At 43.5% G+C, this 27687-nt stretch overlaps 2 protein-coding genes across 4 annotated transcripts in view; one reads left to right on the forward strand and one right to left on the reverse strand.

Annotated features, from left to right (window-relative positions):
• Window positions 1-679: 679 nt before the first annotated feature.
• On the forward strand, window positions 680-17434 carry sidt2 (SID1 transmembrane family, member 2). 3 transcript variants are annotated; one of them, XM_089014523.1, is made up of 26 exons: window positions 680-1450; window positions 1520-1641; window positions 3594-3758; window positions 3895-3940; window positions 4300-4401; window positions 5332-5415; window positions 7373-7538; window positions 9126-9219; window positions 9327-9382; window positions 9501-9527; window positions 9915-9959; window positions 10031-10108; window positions 10227-10345; window positions 11113-11186; window positions 11272-11338; window positions 11421-11494; window positions 11569-11692; window positions 12740-12857; window positions 13526-13662; window positions 13737-13845; window positions 14639-14715; window positions 14893-14939; window positions 15017-15122; window positions 15202-15312; window positions 17022-17135; window positions 17214-17434. In XM_089014523.1, the coding sequence occupies exons 1-26, from the start codon at window positions 1208-1210 to the stop codon at window positions 17274-17276; spliced, it is 2568 nt and encodes an 855-aa protein (XP_088870649.1). In that variant the 5' UTR covers window positions 680-1207; the 3' UTR covers window positions 17277-17434. The 3 variants fall into 3 exon arrangements, with proteins under 3 accessions (XP_088870649.1, XP_088870651.1, XP_088870650.1); XM_089014525.1 differs by having other exon boundaries at window positions 7373-7490; XM_089014524.1 differs by lacking the exon at window positions 9501-9527 and having other exon boundaries at window positions 681-1450.
• Window positions 17435-17922: 488 nt separating this feature from the next.
• LOC148888365 (uncharacterized) overlaps window positions 17923-27687 on the reverse strand; it is a 37171-nt gene continuing 27406 nt past the window's right edge. Inside the window, exons 35-40 of the mRNA XM_089014321.1 lie at window positions 22370-27217; window positions 21034-21156; window positions 20376-20429; window positions 19208-19355; window positions 19048-19116; window positions 17923-18097 (exon numbers count right to left, since the gene is read on the reverse strand). Of these exons, the coding sequence (XP_088870447.1) occupies window positions 18071-18097; window positions 19048-19116; window positions 19208-19355; window positions 20376-20429; window positions 21034-21156; window positions 22370-27217 (5269 nt within the window). The 3' untranslated portion in view covers window positions 17923-18070. The remainder of the gene's footprint in view (window positions 18098-19047; window positions 19117-19207; window positions 19356-20375; window positions 20430-21033; window positions 21157-22369; window positions 27218-27687) is intronic.

Consider the following 27687-nt stretch of genomic DNA (forward strand, 5'->3'; position numbering starts at 1 on the left):
CGCCCTCTCTAGGCTGTTACTATGGAAACCATCAGCGTAACACATGACCTCATCCACAAAAAAACGTATGGTGGTCGCCAAGGCAACAAAGAACTGCGCATTATCGCTCTGGCTCCAAATTTTCAGTCATCCATTGCACAGCGCCGCGAGTAAACGCCTCCTGTAAATAGAATATATTTTTACCCCTCAGTTAAGAGCAACACCTCCCAATCAATCAGTGACCTTTAATTGACACGTGTTAATAATGCCGTGTTCAAAGACTAAGGTTGTGTGTTATGTCAATAAAAAATGCGTATACAAAACATGTCAAAGTCGTCGGACTACTGATTTCGATTGAGTCGTGATTAGATTATAGTATATCAAACATTCTTTAAAAAACATTTTAGGGCAGCACATTTCAGATTCTGGTTGATTTTATTTGACAATATACACGAGCGTGCCTCTATGGCCACCCTTCAATGATATGTTGTGTCACCCTGACAAAAATCTCGCACCAAACCTTGTCCACAATTTTCCAATAAATTGAGCTGATCTTGTAAACGATGAATGAAAGGCGCTAGTAATTATTTATGGGACATTTATGACATTTATTTCCTGTCGTTTTTGTGACAGAATTGGGTGCTTTGAATGAGAAGGGGTGTTTTTGTCCTGATGAGGGCGCTATTGATGCAAAACATTTATTATGCTTCAAAGAAACTGAAAGGAGGACGTTGTTAAGCGAAATCACATCGACAGAAACGCTCAGGTGAACCAAACGATACGCCACATACCTGGACGCACCATTCGGGTTTGAAAAGCTTCGACCTGATCTATTACTCAAACGTCCTCGCCCTCAACTTGGAGATCCAAACATCGAGCTTTATGCTAGCCAGCTATGCTAAGAGTAGCACAACAATTTAGCTGCACGCCAGCATTCTCTTGTTTTGCTACGAGAAGATACCGTTTTAATGTTGCGGTGTTGCAATTTCAAAACTCGTGACTTCAAAGTGGACCGCATGGAGTGCGTCTTCGTTGTCTTTGGGAGGAGGGGCGATTAAAAAAGCTGTCACAAGTGCTCGGATACGAGCAGTTGTGACTTTGGGTCAAGACAGGACTTGACAGTTTTGACAGTCAACCTGTTTACTTCGAGTCATTTGAATGGGGCGGAGCTGCTCGGTTCATTTCACAGTTTCTTAACTGGACCGGTGTCTTCACTGCTTCAAAGACGATGTTGAGAGATGAAATCCTATTCGGCAGTCGCTGGAAGTCACGATATAAAAACACATTTGGAGTTGCTGCTGTTGTTCTCTTGTGGTTGTGTGGAGCGCCATTGGCTTGTGGAAGTGGCAATCTTGGGGAGACTAAAAATGTGATCCAGAAAGATGGAGAATTTGACGTGACCTATAATGACACAGTTACAAGTGGAAATCAGACGATCTATGCCTTCAATCACACCGTCTCGAGAACCAAGGTAGGAGAGCGACGTGCAGTTTTTTTTATTTCAAACGTTGCTCCGTATTTACTGCGCTTCATGTCACAGACGGAAGGAGTTCGTGTGTCCGTCGACGTTCTGGCGCCGAACCTCAAGAGTCCTATCCTGTTTGTGGTGAGACAGAAGCAAGCTGTGCTCTCTTTTCAGGTCCCCCTCATCCTCAGAGGCTTGTGAGTTCTGGACCTCCCTCAGGGTCTCCAATTAATCTCTCTTTACAGTCACACAAATGTATTTATTACCAAAGAGAGTTATTCGGAAGATGTGTGAAAAAGAGATATTACCAAACCAGAAGTAGATATTGGATTGGCTTGGATTGGCTTTGCCTTTATTAGTCTCACAGTGGAGAAATTTACATTTCAGATATGAACATTTTTTAAATTTGTCAATTTGATAATTTTGTGTGTTTTTAATGAGTCAGTCCTTCCCATTATCCAACAATCATTTTTTTCAGTATGTTGTAATAAACCTTTGGACTTTCACTTCCTTCGATCCCAACTTAATCTAAACCAATCTTGTCACAAGTGTAACATTTTACACACCATTTCTTGAACATTTTGCACAAATCACTCATTCATTGTAGAATATGAATCACATATATTTTGGAGACAGATGAACAAAGGTTAATGAAAACATGTGTCCAGTAAATTCACCTGACTTTGTAAAAGCAGTTCTGGGAAAAAACTGTCAATTCATTGGTTAATTCACCGTATCACAAGTTGACCTTTTTTTCTTTTTGTAGTATACTGGACCACGTGTCTTAAAATCACCTGTGATGTCAAGTTACGTACAGAGTGTTTGTAATTCCTGGGAAGACACCGATGTGACCCAATTTCGTACAGAATGTGGAACATACAGCCATCTATTTCGTTCAATCAGTCAACACCCAATGGGTACTGTGCAAAAGGGAAACAGCCCTCGTCAACATTTTCATTTAGAACAGGAGTGTTAAAACTCAGTCCCCAAGGGCCATCGTCCTTCCTCTTTTCCAACTGTCCTTGCTGCAACATAGCTTATTCAAATGGTGATTGTTCTTATGCTACTTCAGCGCTCTCGCTGATGAGCTGATCCTTGGATTTAGGTGTGTTTCAGCAAGAATGATAGAAAACTATCAGGACAGTGGCCCGCACAGACCGGAGCTGGACATGCCTAAATTAGGAGCAGAACAGAGTGAAACAACCTTCACTCACGACTCCAAAACAGAACAAAAAATGCGATTCCATTGAACCGTGGAATTGACACATCCTATATTATTGTGCACTGTTGGTAATAACAAAACATCAGCTGGGGCTAAACTGAGGACTGCCTATTTTAGGTTTTGATACAAAGCAATACAATATACCGGACGTGAGCATTCACTCATTTACTGCCATTCACAATTTTTTTCAGGTATTGAAAATATGACATAGAGCGCCATTCCCGAATTGGTTCGGGTTTTGTTTTTCAACCTTGGGTGCCGATAAAGCTGGCCATGGCCTCTGGCAATGTTTTTTTCTTTTCCACAAAGGGCAGCATTTCCCTTTTTGCCATGTTAGCTTCAGTTGTTGTTAACGTGCTGTATAAACCGTTCACACATTTATTCAGGAATTGAGAATATGACATAGACATATGACATAGACATATGACATGACATTTTTTCCCTTCCACAAGGGGGTATCATTTCCCTTTTTTCCATGTTAGCGCTTTATTCCAGCTTCAGCTGTTGTTAAAGCACTATATAAACCAATATGTAAGTATTGCATTGTATTTTGGACAGCCGCCCATTTCGAGTTCATATAACTCCAGACCCATATAATTTAGGAATTAACTTTTTTTTCTGATGAAAGAAGAGTGTGTAAGGTTTATTGGATTGGATTGGATTGGATTTGCCTTTATTAGTCTCACAGTGGAGAAATTTACATTTCACAGCAGCAAAGTGATGAAAGGAATGAAATTACGTTGCGTTGAATGTTTATGTAGTCCTGGAATTCAACTGCCGATGACAAAAACCCTGGCACTGAAGTGGACACATTTTGGAACGTCTGTCAGCGAATGACTTGATGATACTCAAGAGTGGGGAAAAAAAGATACAAGTTTGTCTAGGAATTCTGATAGCATGAATATTGACTATATTTGTGTTTTTCAGGTACCAGAGGAAGTATCCGTACAATGATTTAGGGCGCACATTATGCCAGCCTCCAACACGGGCTGCATCAGAGACTCAGTACTTCTTTGTGGATGTGTCGACACTTTCCAGCCAGGGCACAAACTACCAGCTGAGAGTCAGCCGCGTTGAGAGCTTCACATTGCAGTAAGACACGTATTTATATACATAATGACATTTCCCAGTGGCGCTTTTTAGTGTAGTGCTGTTTTAGTGCATATTTGGTTCAGTATTGCCCCACATTGTCATTGATTTGTCTGACCTATTGTCATTTGGATTCCAGGACAGAAACAAAATTCAGCTTCACGTCATCCCCCTCCCAACCTCAGGTACAGATAACTCTGGTCAGAATTACCGGAAAAGAGAAACGGTGAAAATAGTGCGGTTTCAACAACAGGATGTAGGGAAGATTTAATGTTACACAATTACAGGAAGTCACGCTTTTTTGAATATGCGCCTCAAATAATGAGTTGAGGTTGATTGCAGTTTCCACAAGAACATTGTGATGCTCTTGTAACCGCTAAATTTCTGACACGACCTGATTTTCAACCACGTGACTGAAGTTAGAATAGTTATCATGCCCGTAGCCGAAAAATTGCTTCTCTAATCTTTGAGAACACAATATTGTATCCCTAATAAAAAGAAAAAAAAAAGGTTCACATCCCTAATTCCTTATTTCCTCTTTCAGTACTTCAAGTATGTGTTTCCTGAAGGGGTGGACACTGTGATTGTGAAGGTCAGCTCGGAGATGGCCTTTCCCTGCTCTGTTATGTCCATCCAGGATATCCAGGTAGTCTTTGTCCTCATCCCTGTGATTTCCTTAACTAACACCAAGCGAAAAGATGATGTTGATCTTCAGGCGATACTGTTCTCATTCATAAATGAGGGCTGGATCCAAACTAAAAATCTAATAATCAAATAAAAAAACCTAAAATAGAAAGAAACTGTCCATAACTCATTCACTGCCATTCACAAATTTATTAAGGAATTGAAAATATGATGTAGAGCGCCATTCCTGAATTTGTTCAGGTTTTTTTTCATGCTTGCGTGCCAATAAAGCGGTGGCCATGGCATCTGGCAATGTTTTTTTCCCACAAGGGGGCAGCATTACCGTTTTTCCCCATGTTAGCGCTTTCTTTCAGCTTCAGCTGTTGTTAAAGTGCTATACTGTACTGTATAATAATAATAATAATAATAATATCGATGAGAAGGTTTCTCATCAATGGACCACTCCTGTACGACTGAGAGCTTACACAGAAATAATAATAATAATAATATGTAATAATAATACATTTCATTTCTAAGCTACTTTCAAAACTCTCAAGGACACTTTACAGTCACAGGATATTTTTTCTGCGGGTGAGCAGCGGCAGCCACACGCGCCAGCTTTCACTCAACCCGGAAGTATGTATCGCATTGTATTTTGGACAGCCGCCCTCATTTCAAGCTCATATAACTCCAGACACTCAATATTCTGTGGGTCCTGGAATTCAAGTGACAATGACAAAAACCCTGGCATTGGAGTGGACACATTTTTGTAAATCATTTGGCAGTGAATGAGTTAATATACTGCAACCAGATTGAATTGGGGTCAGAGTCAAATAAACAGCTGCAAAACAAAGAAAAAGTTGAACACTAACCATTGAATTTTTATGTATTGCTCCTCCTCTTGCGGAATCACTCTAATTAACTGTTTTGTTTTTGTTGTTGTTGTTTCCAGTGCCCCGTCTATGACCTCGACAACAATGTAGCCTTTATTGGCATGTATCAGACGATGACAAAAAAAGGTGCCATTACAGTTCAAGTAAGTTCTTCAATTACGTATATGTAGCCCCAATGCAAAATCATCAGCAAGGAATATTTACGATTAATCATGGGAGCATTTGTGTTGGGTACATCCTTAATTAAAAAAAATTCTTAATACTATCACGTTTTGCGAGGTGGTGATGGCGGGTTCGGATCCCAAAAAGCAGGCAGGAGGGAGCAGGAGCTTGCTTGACAAATTGTATTAAAATAAGGGTCAGCAGTAACAAAATGTAAAACATCAAAATGATCTGAATGGAAAAAATACAAAGTAGCAAAAGAAAACCAAGTGTAAAAGTCCGCCAAGGTTAAACAAACACGTACACAATGCATGCAGCAAACAAGCAGCAAACAAACAATGAATCGGCACCGGATGATCGTGCCAGGTGTCCTTTTAAGTGTTATTGATTATAACGACCAGCACCTGCGAGGCTGCCGGCAGGGCTGACGTCGCTACCCGCTGGTCGCCAATCTGATCGGGATGACCAGCACCTGTGCAGGTGCAGGCGGGGCCGACAGCGCCCCCCGTTGGTCGTCAACCAGATCATGACAGTACCCCCCCTTCAAGGGGCTGCTTCCAGAAGTCCCAACAGTCTCCCAAAAAGGTCCACTCGCCAGGGAACGGTCGGTGGAGAGGGCAACCGCTGCCTCTCCAGCACACGACGGGCGGCGGCCTGATGGGAACGGGACTCGGCCTGGGGTGGACGAAGACGCGGCACGGGTCGTCGTGGGCGTGAGTGCGATCCCTCTCGCACGTTCACGCGACGGCGCATGGCTCTGCGTGGACGTCGAACTGCCAGGCGCAGAATGGCACCCCGTACGGCCGTATGGGACCAGGTCTCGGCCGGACGCCGACGTGGGCGTGAACTGCCCGGCTCCGGGGGAACGAAACCAGTCCAGAGCCGCTCCGGGATCCAGCGGTGAGTGGGGTCTCGGACTGACGTTGACGCGGACGTTGCACGGCTCGTCATGGATGAGACTCAATTCGTCATGCACGACGACAGCGTGGCTGGACGTGGGCGTGCAATGCCAGTCACCCAGTGTCACCCTGGACGGCCACCTGGAAGGAGGTCTCGGCCGGACGTTTACGTGGACGTTGCGGCTCGTCGAGTGACGCAATTCAAACGCGACGATGCTTGCGCTAACGTGGACGTAGCATTGCCAGGCACAGGGTGGAAATGAGACGGGTCCGATGTACCTGCGGGATCCGATGGTAGGCCGATTCATTCTGTCACGTTTTGCGAGGTGGTGATGGCGGGTTCGGATCCCAAAAAGCAGGCAGGAGGGAGCAGGAGGTTGTTTGACAAATTGTATAAAAATAAAGTCAGCAGGAACAAAATGTAAAACATCAAAATGATCTGAATGGAAAAAATACAAAGTAGCAAAAGAAGACCAAAAGTAAAAGTCCGCCAAGGTTACACAAACACGTACACGATGCATGCAGCAACCAAGCAGCAAACAAACAATGAATCGGCACCGGATGATCGTGCCAGGTGTCCTTTTAAATGTCATTGATTATAACGACCAGCACCTGCGAGGCTGCCGGCAGGGCTGACGTCGCTACCCGCTGGTCGCCAATCTGATCGGGACGACCAGCACCTGTGCAGGTGCAGGCGGGGCCGACAGCGCCCCCCGTTGGTCGCCAACCAGATCATGACAAATACTTTGCAATAATGGCTTTTTTTGCGATTAGTCATCTTATTGTGTTTCAAGTTGGGAAAAATGGGGCAGGCAACTTTTCAGAGTTGTCTGCCCCGGTGTCCGCTAACTTTTTGTAATGAGTTTCAGACACTGCTTATAGTCCGGTGCACCTTATATATGGAAAAAGTTTGAAAATGCACCATTCATTGGGGGATGCCTTATACTCCGGTGCGCCTTATACACCTAAAAATACGGTACACGAATCCATCATTGCTTCTCTGCTCGCTCCTTCCCCCCGCACCCCCCCCATTATCCAGCGAAAAGATTTCCCCAGCAACAGTTTTTATGTGGTGCTCGTGGTCAAAACGGAGGACGAGGCCTGCGGCGGTCCACTGCCCTTCTACCCACTGCGCCCAGATGAGCTAATCAACGCCGGTAACCGCAGCAAAACGCTGGACATTGTGGTCTCCCTTGCTATAAAATGTAAGCTACATTCTGTTTGTACAGACGCTCCCCAACTTACGAACGAGATACGTTCCGAACGGTCGTTCGTAAAGTGAATTTGTTCATAAGTTACTTCAGTGCTATATTTTGTATGGGATGTATATTTAAGGCTTATATAAGTACAGTAAAGTCTCGTTATATCGATATTCAAGGGAGTCCGAAAAAATATCGATATATCCGACCCTGTTTGCATGTAATTTTCTCCGCGCGTGCATAGAAATAGTATCGATATAACCGGGACTATCGATATATCCGATATCGATATAACGAGACTTTACTGTATGTTTAAGGAACAACCGACACCATTTTTTGTTTCCTAACGGACATCAGAAAAACGTTTTATAGCATCTAAAATACCCAATCTATGATATTTTTAGTCAAATGCAAAACACCAATAAAAATGAGTTAAAGTGTCCCAAAACTACTTCAAAATGACCTCGGAGATGGCGAATTTCAGAAGGTCCCGCCCCCTTGTTCGTCACGTCACGCCAGGACGTATTGCCTTGCTCTATAATCTAAACAATGGCTTCAGATTCGGAGAATATGCTTTCTTGTTACTCATCCAGTTATGAATATGATTCAAATAGTTCTAAAGAGGAAATCATAAATAGTTGTACTAAGTTCATCCTGTCTACTTGATATCTAATTTAAACCAGATTCTTTTCTTACAGACAGTGTATTGTAGGTGTTCAAATACCTGACATGTTTTGGCGTATACTTCCGCCTTTGGACACTCTGACGAAGGCGGAAGTATACGCCGAAACATGTCGGATATTTGAACACCTACAATACACTGCCTGTAAGAAAAGAATCTGGTTTAAATTAGGAAAGCATAAATGTTTGCAATCGATGAAAGAAGTCCTTCCGTATCAATTCAAGCCGCCAGGACACCAATGTAGCGTCCCTGTAAATGCACAAGATGGCGCCCAAGTTCTGTTGGAAATGGGCTGATTTGTCTGCTGGGAATTTGTGTCAACTACTATCAAATAGTTCTCTTGGTGCAACACACAACGATCCACCATCGCATTATTTATGTGTTCCTTCTAATTTCGTCATCAATACGGAACAACACAAAGTTTTCAGACCAAACAAAGTACCCAAAATGCATTGTGTATCGCTTTCTTGGTCAGGGGTGTTGCTTACGTGACGTCCCGCCAGGAATCGTCATCAAACTAAAAAAAAAGACTTCCTGAATATTCAGTGCGAGTCTTAAAACGTAAAATATAGCTATATGCCGTGGAATCTTTGTAAAATACGCTCAGTAGAAGTCATTTGAAGCCATTTTACAAATTATGGACACAAATTGTCCGGAGGCGTCGGTTGTCTTTTAAGGATGTATACGTAACCTGTCTTGGTTTAGACTGAAAAATAAACATTTAATAAAATATATTCTCTGTAAAGATATGTACATGTACAACTGGTGAGAATACTACATATGTGACTACAAAAATGTATGTACCATTGTTCGTAACTAGAATATTGTGACTTTTTTTTTTTTTTTTGCATTTCACGTGATGAATATTGAATCATAACAATTGAAAAGGCATCCGTATTCACTTTGTGCAGCGGACGTATATGTGATGGGCATGCTGTTTTGTCTGGGTATTTTCCTCTCCTTCTACCTTGTCACTCTGCTGGTGGCCTGCCTGGAGAAGAAACGGTACGATGTTAACCTCCTTTTAATTTTTCAAATGCCCACCTCCACTGGTCCGAGCAATGGATGAATAGAATACATTTTTATCTCTCTGCCTTTTTTTTTTCTCGCAGAGCCAAGAGAAGAGAGCTCTTTGAAAACATTGACGACACATCACCTGCCGACACAGGTAAAGCAGCTCTTTTCGGACCAGCCTATTTAAGGTTCACATAAGTAGGTTAGGCAGTATCTATTAACCCTATGATCTGTCTCATATTCTCTTCTCTGTCTGCTAACTCGTGCTTTAGCTTCTCTGCTGGGGAAAAATGGAGATGGTATGAACACGCACCGTTGCTTCTGTCTTATTTCTTCCTCTTTTCAACTTGTACACCATGCATGGATTTTGTTCTTATTGTTGATGATATGGATGATTTCATATCTGTAGCATGTATACTCTTCCCTTGAAGTTATAATTTTCGTTTGCAACTGTATTCGTTTGGACCTTTGCTCATTTAAGAGAAGCAACTCACATCACTTCAACTTTGTTCATTGGGACCAAGATTTCATGCAAGCGTACAAAACAGCAAATAGATGGATATTGTTTTTTTTTTTTCTTCAAGCGAATCGTAGATTGTGGTTTAAAAATACATATATGCAAATTTGCACATCTGCAAGGGAAGACTCTTGAAATATTTTTTTTTTTCCAACATGTGTTTCAACAGTTACAGGCAAGGTTACAGTTTCCCCAAATGAATATGGCTCTCTCGGTAAGTTCTCTGATTTTTTTTCCCTCCATTTTTTGGGGCTTGAATTGAGTCATTGTCTGCCCAAACAACAGACAGCACAATCAGTTCAGAAGCAATCACTGAGAGCGCCCCTTCTCTTGACAGTGCCGCTTCAGCTGACCACTATATGGGTATGGACAAAATTGTGATTAAACTTTGACATTGTGACAGTTGTTTCTTGAATCTTGACTGGGTCTTATGAAAGTCCAATTATCTGAGAGAACAAAACTCCTTTTTCTTTTCCATCAGAGCGGTCCGGATGGAAAAATGTCGGAAGAAGTAGACAGGAGTCATTGAGCTCCATCGAGGAAGATGACTATGACACACTGGATGACATTGACTCGGACAAGAACATTGTTCGCACCAAGGTAAGCCCTGTCGTCCTTAACTCATTCATTGCCAGACGTGCAAAAATGTGTCCACTCCAGTGCCAGGGTTTTTGTCATTTTCACTCAAATTGCAGGACCCACAGAATATTGAGTTTTCGGACTACATAAACATTCAATGCAGCGTAAGAAACCTGAGACCAGGGGTCTCAAAGTCATTTTTTTGACGCAGGACACATTGTAGTTATGGTTTCCTCTCGAGGGCCGTTATGAATTTGGGGAACCCATTAGAATGTTTAAATCCCTTCAAATATTACATGTAGAGCACACAGCAAATTAATGAATAACTCGTTTTCAAATCTGAAGTCAAGAATAATGACTTTTATTGTGGTTGACATCCAAAAATCTGAAATTTTGGCTCAGATTTTAGCAATCATCATGGAATTTAACAAGTTTGATTTGCTTTCGCGGGCCGAAAAAAATGATGTGGCGGGCCGGATTTGGCCCGCGGGCCTTGACTTTGACACCTGTGCTTTAGACTCTCTTCTGTCATCAGAAAAAAAAGTTAATTCCTTACACTGCGGTGCACCTCATACACCGTAAAATATGGTACATGAATCAATGCTGAGTCTATCCTTACAACATTTGATGCACCAATTTGCCATGAAGGCACCAAAAATGTCCATCCATGATATTGAATGTATTTCACGCTGCAGCAAGTAATTCAGAATTTTCATTTCATTTGAATGAAATGGGATGTTGCTTCCACTCGATGACTAATAATGGTGTTCCTGTGTCCTCTGTGACAGAAGTATCTTTGTGTGTCTGACCTGTCGCGGAAAGACAAGAGGGTCCTCAGCAAGAAATATCAAATCTACTTCTGGTGAGAATATAAAATGGTATCATTTTTCCTCTGAAGGCCCAAGTTGGGACACCACAGTTGTTTTTTGAATGTGTGTTCACGACAGGAACATCGCCACCATCGCTGTGTTCTATGCCCTGCCGGTCATCCAGCTGGTCATCACATATCAAACGGTACAATAATGAAAAAAAAAAAGTCATTCAAGATGCCAACATGCACCTTATTACATAACCTGTCAATGTTTTTTTTGCTTAGGTTGTCAATGTTACGGGGAACCAGGATATCTGCTACTATAACTTCATGTGTGCTCACCCACTTGGGGCTCTCAGGTTTGTACCTGCTCAAATAAACACATTTCAGTTTGGATCGTGATGATTCAATACTCAACGGCTCTGCCACGTAGCGCCTTCAACAACATCCTGAGCAACCTCGGCTATGTGATGCTGGGACTCCTCTTTCTCCTCATTGTCCTCAAGAGAGACATCATCCACAATCGAGCCCTGTCCTGTAATGAAGTTAGTGCACTGGTATGTATGTCATGACAGCTAACTGGGCGTTGGATGATGCTACCTGGTGGCAGCTGAGTGCAAGTACCGAATTTTCTGGTGTGTAAGGCACACCGGAGTATAAGGCGCACCTCGAATGAACGGTGTATTTTAAAACCGGACTTTAAGCCACATGTTCAATGAATGGAAAAAAGTTTTCCAAATATAATATATAAAGGTTTTCCATATATACGCCGCACCGGACGATACGGCGCAACTTCAATGAATGAAACAAGTTTTCCAAATATAATATATTAAAGTTTTCCATATACCTCAGCTTACGAACTTAATTGGTTCCCAGAAAGTGTATGTAAGGCGAAAAGTTCGTCTGGCGAACATTTGTTTCCCATAAGAAACCATTAAAAATGAAAATAATCTATTCCCAGTTCCCCATAAAACACAATTTTCTTCTAAATAAGCCTTACAACTACACAAAATATACCATATTTTATGTATAATAAACTTTCTATTGTATTGTAATTAAAGAAATAAACTGTACTGTATAATAAAGTTGTTTTATTTACCTTTGTGATGGTCGTTGATGTAGTTGCGTCTTGATGATATCCGAGTAAAGTTGCCATGCTTTCTCAGCGATAATACCCTCACTCACACTGTCTCCTGCTAGCTGCCTTTCGTTAATCCAAATCAACAGAAGTTTTTCAACCTCTTCTATTGCCTGAGACCGTTGCTTAGACAACACAGAGACACCCTTAGCCTCACGTAGCAACAGTCGATTTAGCAATACTGGTGCTGGGACGCTAAGTGACACAGTCACACCTTGTTCGTATTTTTCGATGATCTTCTTCTGCTCGACCGTAATTTTCTTTTGTATCCTCTTTGGCTTAACACTAACCACGTCTGCACTCAAAGAAAGGTGGTGACGAAAACCAGTCCGCCAGCCACCGTGGCGCTAACTAGTTCTTCTGCCAAGATTACAATTTTGCGGCTGAAGAACAACGAAACAAACGGTGGCAGTCATATTTGTGAAAAACTCTCGTCTCACACTTTTCTTTTGCTGTCTTCTTTCAGGAATGTGGCATCCCTAAGCACTTTGGTCTTTTCTATGCCATGGGCACCGCTCTCATGATGGAGGGCCTACTCAGCGCTTGCTACCATGTCTGCCCAAACTACACCAACTTCCAGTTTGGTAACATTACACATTTCACCACACCACAATATTTTCTTCTTCCCTTGCCGTTCAACCTTCGAAAAAGGAGATATACAATACAATATATATTGATTTATATAGCGCTTCAAAGGACAACCGACGTCACTTTTTTGTTTCTTAACTGACATCAGAAAAACGTTTTATAGCAGGGGTGTCAGTCATTTTTTTGCCGCGGCCCACATTGTAGTTATGGTTTCCTCTCGAGGGCCGTTATGAATTGGGGGAACCCATTAGAATGTTTAAATCCCTTCAAATATTACATATAAAGCACACAGCAAATTAATGAATAACTCGTTTTCAAGTCTGAAGTCAAGAATAATGACTTTTATTGTGGTTGACATCCAAAAATATGAAATTTTGGCTCCGATTTTAGCAATCATCATGGAATTTAACAAGTTTTATTTGCTTTCGCGGGCCGAAAAAAATTATGTGGTGGGCCGGATTTGGCCCGCAGGCCTTGACTTTGACACCTGTGCTTTATAGCATCTAACATTAAAAAACAAAAAAAGTGACGTCGGTTGTCCTTTAAATTTGAAACGAGCATCAACCCTCCTTCCTTTGTACAGAATCCACCGGCTCAGTTATTTCTTCTCCAAGCAGTGACTTCTTACTCCCTAATCTCACTTTTTGGACGTGTCTTTTTGCAGACACGTCTTTTATGTATATGATCGCCGGGCTGTGTATGCTGAAGCTGTATCAGAAGAGACACCCCGACATCAACGCCAGCGCTTACACCGCCTACGCCTGCCTGGCCGCAGTCATCTTTTTCTCCGTGCTCGGAGTGGTAATTCGCACACGTAGCGACGACATGGTCGACTCGCTAACAATTCGGAACTGTGACGGAGGTCTCATTTGCAGGTGTTTGGGAGAGGCAATACAGGATTTTGGATCGTTTTTTCAGTCATCCATATATTGGCCACGCTTCTTCTAAGTACGCAGCTTTACTACATGGGTAGATGGAGACTAGGTAAGCTTTTCTACCAGATACATGTTTGAAATTGCGATTATTTTTTTTAACTCATTCACTACCAGTCCCGAATTTATTCAGGAATTGAAAAAATGGAGAGGAGCGTCCTTCCCGGATGTGTTCAGGTTTTGGTTTTTCGTGGGGGTGGGGGTTGTCGATAAAGCGCTGGTCAGACCTCTGGCAATATATTTTCCTCTCACGAGGGGGTAGCATTTGCCTTTTGTACAGCCGCCCCCATTTCAAGCTCAGATAACTCCAGACCCATATAACTTCAGATTCAACTGTTATTTTTTTTCATATTAAACTCATTTGATGCCTTTCTCGGGTGTTGTTCGGGTTTAGTTTTTTGTTTGGGGGCAGATAAAGCACTGGTCAGACCTGTGGCGATGTTTTTACCTTCCTCGACGGGGCAGCATTTGCTTTTTGTCCATGTTGGCGCTTTGTTCCAGCTTCAGCTGTTGTTAAAGCGCTATATAACTCAATATGTATGTATTTTGTACAGCCGCCCTCATTTCAAGCTCATATACCTCCAGACCCATGTAACTTAGGAATTAACTTTTTTTCTGATGAAAGAAGAGAGTTTAAGGTTTCTTACACTGCATTGAATTTTTATGTAGTACTAATAACTTTCTTTGAATCCAGGTATTTGAGTCAAAATGACAAAAACCCTGGCACTAGAATGGACAATTTTTTGCACATCTGGCCGTGAATGAGTTAATGGCTGTGGGAAGGTGGGGGCATAATGTATTTAAATTAGACAAATGAATACCAAAACTATTTATTTATTTTTCAGACTCCGGCGTTGTGCGCAGGATGGTTTATGTCGTCTACACAGATTGTATTCGACATTGCACCGGGCCTACATATATTGTGAGTGATGTCTGCGCGAGCTAACATACACGGCAGCAATCGCTTTCAAAAAATATATTAGCCTCTTCAAAGCCAACTACTGGGTGACACTGTTTGATCTCTATCAGATTACAACCCTCACTACCTGCTCCCCGAAATGTTTGCATTTTATTTTTAACCCTAATGTGTTGTTCTTAGGATCGCATGGTTCTGCTGGTGATGGGGAATATCGTTAACTGGTCCCTGTGAGTAAACCGGTGTGCGTGCGCACTTGTGAATGCAAACAGTGAACACGATTTGAGCAGCCTCGTACACTTTGCAGCGCCGCCTACGGCCTCATCGAGAGACCCAATGACTTTGCATCCTACCTTCTGGCAATCGCCATCTGTAACCTTCTACTCTACTTTGCCTTCTACATCATTATGAAGGTGCCGACCCATCATGTACGCAGGATAGCCAGTGACTAAACCCACGTTTTTTTTTAACCTCTTCTAATTTCCATTCAAGCTACGCAGCGGTGAGAGAATCCAGTGCCTGGCGCTAGTGTGTATTCTCTTCACGGCTGTGGTGTGGGGCTTTGCGCTATATTTCTTCTTCCAGGGTCTCAGCACCTGGCAGGTTAGTCTCTTACGGTGCAAATCCATTGAAGGATTAATTCCATATACAGTGATACCTCAGTTTTCGACCATAATCCGTTTCAGAAACCTGTTCGAAAACCGATTTGTTCAAAAACCGAAACAGCACTTTCCATTAAGATCAATGTAAAAAATCTTAATCCGTTCAAAGATTTCATCGCATAAAAACTTAATAATAGAGCAGGTCATGTGTAAAATTCTATAAAAACAAACTTATTTTCACCAATTTTTAACATCAACATTAACATCTGTACATAAAAATCTATCTTTCTGCCACGGGCCGTGTTGGCACCTATCCCAGCGGTCTTTGGGCAAACACAGGGCACACTAACTTTTCAAACCACCCTCTACTTGCTTGAAAATCATACTATTCAGGAGATCTTAACCAAATATGTCTGCATTTTTGCAAAAATAAAACAACAATATTAATGCGTCGGTCACAATGAGGAAGACGTGACATAGAAGGAAGTGACGTATAAGGAAGTGGAGGGTAGTCGAGTGATGCATTCAGATGCACTCAGTTTGGCTGAGAACCACATTTCGTTTGTATACCGGAGCATAAAAAATATGACAAGGTTTGACTGGACAGTTATACCTCACCGTACGAACGCTTTAGCTCACAAACTTTTTGCCTTACGAACATTACATTTGCAGGAATATAATCTTGGCATACGAAGTAGTTTTTGGCGGACAGTTATTTTCCACACCCCCTTTGAGTGCACATGTGGCTTGCTAGTGAGTGGAGTACTTTTGCTATTATGGGACCGAAAAAGACCCCACCACAGTCTAGTGTTAAGCCGAAGAGGACACAAAAGAAAATTACGGTCGAGCAGGAGATCATTGAAAAACACGAATGAGGTGTGCGTTTGTGTGACTTAGCGTCCCAGTACCAGAATGCTAAATCGACTGTTGCTACGTGAGGCTAAGGGTGTCTCTGTGTTGCCTAAGCAACGGTCTCAGGCAATAGAAGAGGTTGAAAAACGTCTGTTGATTTGGATTAACGAAAAGCAGCTAGCAGGGGACAGTGTGAGTGAGGGTAGCACGGCGACTTCACTGATATCATCTAGAGGCAACGACATCAACCATCACAAAGGTAAATAAAACGACTAGTAGAAAATTATGTTTTATGGGGACCTGGAAACAGATTATTGTCATTTTTAATAGTGTCTTATGGGATAATAAATGTTTGGCAGACAAACATTTTGCCTTACACACTTTGTGGGAACCAATTAAGTTTGTAAGCCGAGGTATCACTGTACTACTTTGGACTACTGCTATCCATTTGCTATCTATTAGCACATGTAGCTATGTAGCTGGCTATTTATTAGCTATATCGCTTATCTAGCTAGTTAGCTAACTGTATTTGCTACCTATTGGCTATCTGTCTAGCTAGTTATGTACCTCGCTATTTATTAGCTATATGGCTATCTAGCTAGTTAGCTAACTGTCCAGCTGGCTATTAGCTATGTTAGCTAGCTGGCTAGCTTTCTATCAGTTACTTCCGGGTTGAGTGAACGCTGGCGCGTGTGGCTGCCGCTTCTCACCCGCAGAAAAACCAATGCTGTGATTGTGAAGTGACCTTGAGAGTTTTGAACGGTGCTTAGAAATTAAATGTATTACTGCTGATGTCTAAATACTCAAGCGCATTTCCTCACTGTTCATAACGCACAATTCCGCACGTTTTAAAAACAGAAAACGCCGGCCGAATCACGTGAGCACAACCGGGACTGCATCCTACTTTCATTTTTTGACGATCACGATATTTGGCACTTCCTCTCTTCCATCGCCATGTTTGGATCCTTCTTGGCAAGTCCTCCGTTTTCTGTTGTTGGCTGCGGTTATACACGATATAGACAAATGTTCTGAATCTACTCTTTACTACAGGTTCTGCTCACCATGGATGATGACCTTGATGCTGTCCAGAGAGACAAGATCTACGTGTTCTAGATAGAACAAACATGTGACATGCTTTTCTCAGTTGCCTTACTGTCCTTTTTGGTCCGTCCATGTGCAAAAATGGCCTTCCCGGCTGGCTGTCAATGTGGTGCTCAGGGTGCGGCAAGGTCGCCCCCTGCCTCCAATAATTAAACCGATGCTGAACATTTCTCTCGCTGCCATCAGTAATATTGTTGTACTTGATGTTTACCGTGTACATTTTGGATGACGGGCTCATTTGCTAAAACTGAAGCCTGAATCCAAGTGATAATTCAAAATGTATTGAAAGTTATTTATGACTAAAAAATGAATGTTTCTATAATAGTATTTGTAAAATGTGTTTTTACAAACAGCAACGGCAGTCAGTGTTGTGATCGGGTGAGTCACAAAGAAACCAGCCAATGCAATTATATTGCCATGATTGTATCAGATATGATGCCGTCTTGTTTTCTTTTGCACTAAACATGTCAAATATGGCAATCAACGGTTACCGAATAAAGTTTTCATGTCAGATATTCAGTTTACTTACTGGTTGGTTGATGCTGTATACAATATCTGGTAAAAAGTCACCACAGAAAAGATACATTTTGATTGTAGCATAAAAAAAGTTGTTTCTAACACCAAAAAAGGTTTATTAATTTAAAAGATTTTTCCTCCAACTGAAAGCTGTGACAGGATCAAGTCCAGAGTCTGTTACATGTGCATTTACGCACGTATACACACATTAAAACCTGTCAACTGAGAACAGCTGGAAAGGTGTGGTGCTTCTGAACCTTGGGTCAGGAAGCCTAAAGGATCTGATCTTGCTACTTCGGCCATGTGAGCGGAACGGCCTGATAAAAGGAAAGGACATACATAAAAATGAATCTTTAGGACTGAACATTTTTTTTCCCCTTCATTATGCAAAGGTCCTCCTCCCGCTGATGTATATAAGCAGATTTCTAAGAACCCAAAATGAGGTCAAGTGCCCCAATTCAGCCTGTTTATTTATGAAAATTTTACCTTGGCATACGAACTTTTTTCAGACACAGAGCTGCCTCAATGAGTGATGTGTCGTTCGCGAACAAGCCCGTTCTTCTAACAACAAAATGGCAGCCGACTGTTTTTGTCCTCTATTCCCAGGCCCCAGTCTTCGGTTAAAGCCACGTAATTGGTCAAGAACGCAGCAGTGAAGGGGGGGGTTAAACATTAAAGAGACAGGCAGACGAGTTTCAACTTTGATAGTTCAAAGGCAGAGTAGACTGCAAGGTTAAAATATCCCATCAATCAGGCTCCACAAACAACCCGCACAAGCCATCTGTACACTTGATGCAAAAAGCTATCAACCCAGCTAAACAGAACACAATTGATGAGGAACTAGATACAATTATCACAGAGAAAGCACCTACAAGGGGTCATTCCTCAAGATGGTGAAAGGTGGTTACGTTCCTCATCAAGTCAACCGGCCACTCCATTCCATCAAGGCATCAACGACCATCACAAAGGCAAATAAAACGATTTTATTATATAGTACAGTTTATTTCTCTATAATACCGCACATTTATTATACATAAAATAAGGTATATTTTGTGTGGTTTTAAGGCTGAAAAAATTAGAAAGTAGAAAATTATGTTTTATGGGGACCTGGGAACTGATTATTCTCATTTTAATGGTTTCCAAAGGGAAATACATTTTTGGGATAAACACTTTTCGCCTTATACACTCTGTCTGGGAACCAATTAAATCCATAAACCAAGGTATCACTCTAAATGGTTCAATCCCAATCCAGTCACTCAAGTGTTACCTGTCCCATGAGATCAAGAGTCCCACCGAAGATTGAATCTGTCAGATCTCCGAGCTTGATGTCTCCTAGCTGCCGAGACAGACAATCCACAAATGTGACTTACTGCAGGTGCATTGTTTAACCTGATGGGTGGCTAACTAAATACAAATACTTCACACACCTCGGGTTTGAAGAAATTCAACTTCTTCATGATGTCGTCCTGTCGTCTGCTGTGATCCTGCTGCAGGTCCTCTTCGGATTCTGCCTTCAAATGTTCAAAGTACTGCCGCCTTTGTGAAGGATGATCGGACAGGTCAACGTTTTGAATCCTACACACCCACGCAAAAAATATATATATATATATTCCACATTGGCATGCTCATATAATTTTCTCATTTCTGTAAAGCAACACTTAGTTGCGGTGTAGTAACTATGCAACTCTTGCCAAAATAATATTGATATATTAGAGGACAACCGACGTCTCCGGACAAGTTCTCTCTATAATTTGTAAAATTGCTTCAAATGACTTCTACTGAGCGTATTTTACAAAGATTCCACAGCATATAGATATATTTTACGTTTTAAGACTCGCATTGAATATTCCGGAAGTCTTGTTTTGGAGTTGGTGACGAGGCCTCACCCTACGTCACTGAAGGAACGGCCCTCAGCGAGAAAGGACATATCTTGCATCACCTCAATGCATTTTGCGGTACTTTGTTTGGGCTGAAAACTTCGTGTTGATCCGTGTTGATGGCGAAATTAGAAGGAAAACACATAAATAACGCAATGGTGAATCGTTGTATGTTCCACCGAGACAACTATTAGATATTCGCTGTCAAAAATTCCAAGGTGAAGAATCAACCAATTTCCAACGGAGCTCTGGCAGCATCTTCCGCATTTTCTGTGACGCTACACATCAGTCTTGTTCACTCAAAATGACCGGAAGACCTTCTTTAATCGATTGCAAACATTTATACTTTCCTCTTCAGAACTATTTGAATCATATTCATAACTGGATGTGTAACAAGAAAGCATATTCTCGAAATCCGAAGCCATTGTTTTGATTCACAAGCAATGCAAGACGTCTTGGCGCGACGTCACGAACTGGGGGCGGGACTTTCTGAAAATGCCCAATTCGCAGCTCAATTTTTTGCAGATTTTGGACATTTTAAGTCATTTTTATTGGTGTTTTGCATTTGAATAAAAATATCATACTGTGTGTTTTGGGTATTTTAGATGTGTTTTCTGATGTCAGTTAGGAAAAAAAAGTGATGTCGGTTGTCCTTTAAAGTCAGACATTGTATTGGTTTGGATGCCTTTCAGCTATCTGCCTGGTGTGTTCTACTAACCTTTCTCCTTCCAGTGCCTTGCAAAGTGCCCTCAAAACAGCTTCATGGTCCTGCCTATGTGCAGGCAGGCAGGCAGGCAGGCACACACACACATGCACACACACACACACACACACACGTTTTTTTCTTTCTTAAATCAACGATATCCTTTATTAGTACCCTTAACTCGTTCACTGCCAAACATGCAAAAATGTGTCCACTCCAGTTTTTGTCATTGTCACTCGAATGACCCACAGAATATTGAATTCTAGGACTAGATAAACATTTAATGCAGCGTAAGAAACCTTAGACTCTCTTCTGTCATCAGAAGAACCAATTAATTCTTAAGTTATATGGGTCTGGAGTTATATTAGCTTGAAATGAGGGTGGCTGTCCAAAATACAATGCAATACTGTACATATTGGTTTTTATAGCGCCTCAACAACAGCTGAAGCTATAACAAAGCGCTAACATGGACAAAAGGCAAATGCTGCCGCCTCATGGGAGGGAAAAACATTGCCGGAGGTCTGACCAGCACTTTATCTGCACCCCGCTAAAAAAATTACAAATTCGGGAATGGCGCACGACGTCATATTTTCACATTCCCGAATAAATTTGGGAATGGCAGAGAATGAGTTAAAAAAATAATAAATAACCGTTGGATCTGTGTTTCTCTGACCTGATTTTAATTTGCTCTTCCTCTCTGTCTTCCTGGACAGATTGTGTGAATTCCTCCTTGTGGCCAGATATCAAAGCTGTCTCCTCATCCCTCCTCTTGGCCAGCAGACATTGCCGCAAAGCCCTCGGGATGTACACAGATCAGAGAGTCATTCAACACGTCAACCTTTGCTTTCGAAAGAAGTTCACCAAGCCAACAAAAATGCACACATCTTATCTACGTGGCTTAGCCACAGCTGAAATTGTAAGATTACATGCACAATATGCACATTACCATTTTTTTTAAAAAGTGTCCAATATTAACTCATTCACTGCCAGACATGTGCAAAAATGTGTCCACTTCAGTGCCAGGGTTTTTGTCATTGTCACTTGAATTCCAGGACCCAGAGAATATTGATTTTTGGGAGTAAATGAATATTCAAAAATTCAGAAAAAGAGAGGTAATTACTAAATGATATGGGTCTGGAGTTATATGAGCTTGAAATGAGGGTGGCTGTCCAAAATACAATGGAATACATACATATTGGTGTATCCATGTAACATCCGACTCACGACTCGATTTATGACCACGACCCATACTTTTACATTTTATTTCTACGCCTGGCACCACGCTAGCAGCCCGGTAACGTGTACGACAATTTTGGCCAGCCAGCATCTCACTCTCGCACAGCAATTGACCGCGTGATGGCACCGGAGGGGGGCTGTCCCCCGACACCGGCCGCGGCGTGGCAAGGACTAGAGCCGAGGCGGGTGGGCGTCGGCGCTCTGGATCGCCGTGACAAAAACACCGCGTCGGGCCCACAGCCGGCGCAGCGACCTCCGCCGCTTTGTGACAGTTCGTTTTGTTTCAGGGCGAGGTGGCGGGTCGGGCAGCGCCGTAGACGGCCGTGCGGTCGGGTCACGCGTTGGCACGGAGAGCGCGTTACGGCCGGGGAGAGGGCAACCGGTAGAAAACCGGCAACCCAGATCCACGCCCACCCGCCCCTGTGGTGTCCAAATCAAGTCGCTTGCAAGTCACTTCGCACCAAGTCTCTATTCAACATTTTGAACGGATTTCGACTTACGACCATTTTGACTTACGACCGTTTGGTCGGAACGGAACCCGGTCGTAAGTTGGATGTATAGCTGTATAGCGCTTCCACAAGAACTGAAGCTGGAACAAAGTGCAAAGGGAAATTCTGCCCTCTTGTGGAAGTGCCAGAGGCCATGTCCAGCGCTTTATCGGCACCCAAGCATGAAGAAAAAAACCAACAACAACCCGAACAAATTCGAGAATGGCACTCCATGTCACACTTGTCAATTCAGAAATGACAGTGAATGAATTGCGTTGAAGATACCTGAGCCTTTCCTTGTACTCGGTCTTGAGTTTCCTCTCCTCCTGTTGTCCCCTCAGGCCCACCTGCCGCATCCTCTTCTCTTTCCTCTGAGTCAATCTGTCCAAGTCTTGCTCTTTGTCACTCCGCAGATCCAGTTGTAAAAGGCCCGTTTTCTTATTCCGGATGTGCTCCAATTCCTCCTCTTCGGCTTTCTTCAGCTCCTCCTGGTGAAGATGCATTCTCTTCTCCTTCTTCCTCTTTAACCTCTCCACCTCCTCCTCCTCTTCTCTTTTGAACTTCTCCTGGCAGAGGCGCATTCTCCTTTCCTTTTCCCTCTTGAGCCTGAGCATCTCTAACTCTTCCTCTCTCCGAAGCTCGTCCAGACAGAGGCGTATCCTCTTCTCCTTCTCCCTTTGTAACAGCTCCTCCTCCTCCTCCCGCTTCAGCTCCTCCAGGAGACGACGCATCCGTTTGTCCTTTTCCCATTTTAACCTTTCGGCTTCTTTTTGTTCCTCATTCTTCAGACACTCTTGGAGTAATAGTATTCTCTGGTCCTTTTCCCTCCTTAACCTCTCGGCCTCCTCCTCCTCCTCCTTAATCAGCTCCTCCTGGCGAAGAAGAGCTCTTTTCTCCTTCTCATTCTTCAGCCGCTCCTCCTCCTCCTGCCGGACCTGCTCCATTTGTCGGAGATGCATTCGTTTCTCATTCTCTTGATTCAATCTCTCCTCCTCTTCTTCTCTCCAGAGCTTCTCTTGCAGCTGACGCGTTCTGGTCTCCTTTTCCCATTTGAGCCGGGCCACCTCGTCTTCCTCCTCTCTCTTCAACTGCTCCGTGAGCAGATGCGTTTTTCTCTCCTTCTCCCGTTTCAAAGATTGCGCCTTCTCATCTTCCTCGCCCCTCAGCTCCTCCTGGCGGAGGAGAATCCTGGTTTCCTTTTCTTTTTTCAGGCGTTGCACCTCCTCCTGTTCCTGTCTCCTGAGCTCCTCGTGGCGGAGGTGCGTTCTTTGCTCTTTTTCCTTCTTCAGCCGCTCCATCTCGTCTGCTTCCTCTCTCCTCAGTTCCTCCTCGCGAAGCTGTGCCGCCTTCCTTAGTTTCTCGCTGTCTTCCTCTTCCAGCTCGCCCTCATCCTCTTCGTCGTCGTCGTCCTCCTCCTCCTCCTCATCATCCTCCTCCTCCTCCGAGCTGGCTTTGTCCTGACTGAGACGCAGTGGCTTTGGGTTGGCCCGTTTCAAGTAGCCGGCCGCATGTTCCTCCTTCAGCGGCGCACCGGGTCTCTTCTCCGCAACGGCGCTCTCCGGTTCTTTTTCTGTTCTGTTCTCGCTCTTCAACGCGTGTCCTTCTCGCTGTAGAAAATGACTTTTAGTTGCGTTTTCCCCGCCGTTGTCGTCCCTTGGCTGCTTGCACTTTTTCTTGAGTCGGATCACGCCTTCTCCGTCTTCCTGTTTTTTGCACGGAAGCATGAGATTCTCCTTTTCCCTCTCGAGCGATTCTGCATCCTCCTCTTTGATGACGTCCTCCTGGCGCAGGCAAGTTTTCTTGACCTTTGCCCTCTCCTGGCGTAAACGTAGCCGGGTCTCCTTTTCGTTCCTCCATCTCTCGATACTTTCTTCCCTCTCTCGACGAAGCTTTTCGTGCCGGCTGCGCGACTTCTTCAATTTCTCCCTCTTTAAGCGGTCCTCTTCCTCTTCCTCCCTCTTGCGCTCATTCTTGAGCTGGTAGGCTCTTGCCTCCTTTTCTCTTTGCAAAAGCTCCGCCTCCGCTTCTTCTTCTTTCTTCAGCTCCTCTTGGAGGAGACGCATTCTGCTTTCTTTTTCCCTCGTGATACGTTCCACCTCCTCCTGTTCTTCTTTCCTCAGTTCTTCTCGGTAAAGGCTGATCTTCATCTCGTTCCTGCTCTTCAAAAGTTTGAAATTCTCCTCTTCCTCTTTCCTGAGCTCCTCGTGCAACACGCTCATTCTTTTGTCCACCTCTGTCTTCAAGCGCATCCGCTCCTCCCGAATAAACTGCTCCAGCTCCTCGGCTTCTTTTCTCCTCAGCTCTTGCAGGTGCATGTGTATTCTGCTCTCCTTCTCGGTGCCCAGGCGCTCTGCGGCTTCTTCTTTCTCTTTCCTCAACTCCTCTTGATGGAAGTGCATTTGCATCTCTTTCTCCCTCTTCAAACACTCAAACTCCTGGTTGACCTCTTTGCTGAGTTCCTCCAGGTAGCGTCTGACTTTTGCCTCCTTGACCGTCTTCAAGTGCTCGAGCTCCTCTTCTTCCTCTTTCATCAGGTCCTGCTGGTGAAGACGCATTCTCCTCTCGACGTCAGTTTTCAAACGCTCCGTCTCCTCTTCTTCTTCTCTCCTCAGCTCTTCCTGGCATTGGTTCATCCTGGCCTCCTTAGCTGTTTTCAAACGGTGCCACTCCTCCTCCTCCTCACGAATCAGTTCCTTCTGGCGGTGACGCAACCTCCTGTCCATTTCTTTCTTTTTCTCCCTCTCCTCCTCTATCAACTTCTCCACCTCCTCTTCGGCTCTCCTGAGCTCCTCTCGGCAGTGACGCATTGTCATTTCTTTTTCCTGTTGGAAGCGTTCCAGCTCCTCCTCGACCTCCTTACGTAACTCCTCCCGATTCAGATCTTTTTCCGCCTTGAGCTGCTCCATAGCCTCCTCTTCCTCTCTCCTCAGCTCCTCCTTGCGGTGGTGTATTCTCGTCTCCTTGGATGTCCTGATCTGTTTCAGCTCGGCCAATTCTTCTTTTCTCAACTTGTCCCGGCGAAGGTGCACTCTGACATCCTTCTCCATCCTCAACTCCTTAACCTCGTGCTCTTCCTCTTTCCTGAGAGCCTCCTCGCAGAGATGCATCCTCACTTCCAACTCGGACTTTAGTCTTGTCTCCTCCTGCTTCAGCTCTTCCACCTGTTGTTCTTCTACTCTCTTTAACTCTTCCCAGCACAGACTTATTTGCGCTTCTTTTTCCGTCTTCAGCTTTTCTACCTCCTCTTTTTCCTCCCTCTTTAGCTTCTCCTGGTAGAGTTGCATTTTTACCTTCTTTTGAGTATTGAGTTGCTCAACCTCTTCCCTTTCTTCTCTTGCGAGCCGATCGCGCTGGGCGCACTTTCTCGCCTCCATCTCACTCCTGGCCCGCTCTTCCTCCTCCTCTTCCTCTCTGTTCAGCTTTTCCCGGCAAAGGTTGATTCTCTTCTGCATTTCGGTTGTCAGACGCTTCAACTCCTCCTTTTCTTCTTGTTCCAGATCTTCCCGGTAGGCTCGCATTCTCATTTCCTTCTTTGTTCTTAACTGCGCCGCCGCCGCCTCCTCTTCTTCTTCTCTTATTGACTTCTCCTCGCAGAGGCGCATCTCATGCCTTATTCTGGTTTCCTCTTCCTCTCTTCTCAGCTCCTGTTGGCGGCATTGAATTCTGTCCTCCTTCTCGGTCTTCAACGTCTTCACCTCCCCTTCTTCCCCTCGAATGAAGTCTTTGTGACAGAGATGCATTCCGGACTCCTTGTCTTGTTTTAAGCACTCTATCTCCTTGTCTTCGTCTCTCCTCAGCTCCCCCAGATGGAGAGCTTTTCGCTTCTCCTTGTCCGACAACAGCTGCTCTTTCTCGTCCGCTTCGTCTCCCCTTTGCGCCTCCTCAGAGAGGAGGGCTTTTTTCTCAACCTCCCTTTTTATTCTCATCCTCTCCTTCTCCAACATCCCATCCTCTTGTTCTCCGCTTTGCTGTTCCCGGTGCTGACTCATTCTTGCCTCTTTCTCTGCTGTTAGTCGCTCCAATTCTTCCTCTTCCGCTCTCTTCAGCTCCTCCTGGTGAAAGCGTATTTGCTTGTCTTTTTCCATCTTCAACCGTTGCATTTCCTCCTCTTCTTCTTCAATCATCTTTTTCTGAAAAAGATGCATTCTGCTCTCCTTGTCCTGTTGGAAGCTCTTTGCCTCTTCTTCCTCTTTCTTCTTTTCCTCAAGGCGGAGACTTGCTCTCTTCTCTTTCTCATGCTCAAATCTTTCCACTTCTTTATCTTCCTCCCTTTTCATTTGGCAAATTCTCCTTTCTTTTTCCCTCTTGTACTGTTCAACTTCTCCCTCTTCCTCTTTCTTCAGTTTCTCCAGGAACTTCTGTCTTTTCAACTCGTTGTCTTTCTTCAACTGCTTCATTTGCTTTTCATCCTCCAGCTCCTCTTTCCTAAGCTCCTCCTGCAAGAAATGTATTGTATTCTCCCTTTCCCTTTGAAATTGTTTGGTCCGAGTTTCCATCTCCATTTTTAAGCGCTCCTTCTCCTCCTCTTCCTTCATCTTCAGGTCCATCTCATAGAGCTGGATTCTTCTTTCCTTTTCCCTCATTAAGCGCTCTGTCTCCATTTCTTCTTCACTACTTTGTTGTTTATTGTAGAGCTGTCTTGTCTCTTTCTTGAGTCTCTGTGTCTCCATTTCAAGCTCTTCCTCTGCGTTCAGCTGCTCCTGGTCGCCCCAATTTCTCAACGATCTCTCCTCCTTTCTTAGGGGTTCCTTATGGAGTTGTCCTCCTCCTTTCTCCCCAATCAAACTGGTGAGCGCTTTTGGGAGCAGCTCTTTCTTGGGGTGATGCGTTCCAATTTCACCTTTCATCAGCCACACTTCCGCCACTTCCCCTCTCTCCATCTCTTGATGGAGAAAATGCATTGTGGACTCCTCCCTCAATACATGTTTTGTATCCTCCTTCACAACATTTTTCTGTCTGATGTCACCTTGCACTTTGTCAGTCCTGTATTCCTCTTCCCTTATTCCCATCACCTCTTCTGGATTGATTTCATAGTTTAGATATTCTTTCACTGCATTCTTGTCATTTGAGGGATTAGATAATTGACGAGCAAATGTGACATTTAGAAGTTGCTTGTCTGCAGGATAATCGTCCCTAAACAAAACGCAGCCGGTGTTAATGTACTTCAAATGTAAAGGTTGTAACATTATACATCTGAAGTTAACAGCAACAAATGAATAACATCCAATCGGGAATCTTGTAGATATTTCCCCAAAAATTGTCACATTACTTTAAATTAACGCACCTCTTGGCAATCCAAACGTTTTCACATGTTTTCTCATCGCTCCCTACGTCTTCAGTATCTGTTGCCAAAATATGAGTGGAATCCAACAGCTCTCCCAACAACTTATAGTGGCAAAACAAAATAACATGTCACTCACATGCTAAGAAATCCAGTTGAGATAAGACTCAATGAAAATATTTTCACAAAGCAGATTAGATAATTATGGAACTCAGTGCACGTACCTGTTGCTGTGCTGATTAAGGGAGAGAGAAAAAAAACCGTGAGAGAGTGAAACGTTTGGTTTTTACAATATTCAATATTATAAAGGCACTCTTAGGGA

Source organism: Hippocampus bargibanti, linkage group LG14, assembly GCF_051943395.1.
Source record: "Hippocampus bargibanti isolate YZ-2025 linkage group LG14, ASM5194339v1, whole genome shotgun sequence".
Lineage (NCBI taxonomy): Eukaryota > Metazoa > Chordata > Actinopteri > Syngnathiformes > Syngnathidae > Hippocampus > Hippocampus bargibanti.

Coding starts and splice junctions, on each gene's coding strand:
- sidt2 (XM_089014523.1), top strand. CDS start 1,208: ATGTTGAGAGATGAAATCCTATTCGGCAGTCGCTGGAAGTCACGATAT. Junction 11,495..11,568: donor CACCCACTTGGGGCTCTCAG/GTTTGTACCTGC, acceptor TCTGCCACGTAG/CGCCTTCAACAACATCCTGA. Junction 15,313..17,021: donor AGGGTCTCAGCACCTGGCAG/GTTAGTCTCTTA, acceptor TTTTAAAAACAG/AAAACGCCGGCCGAATCACG.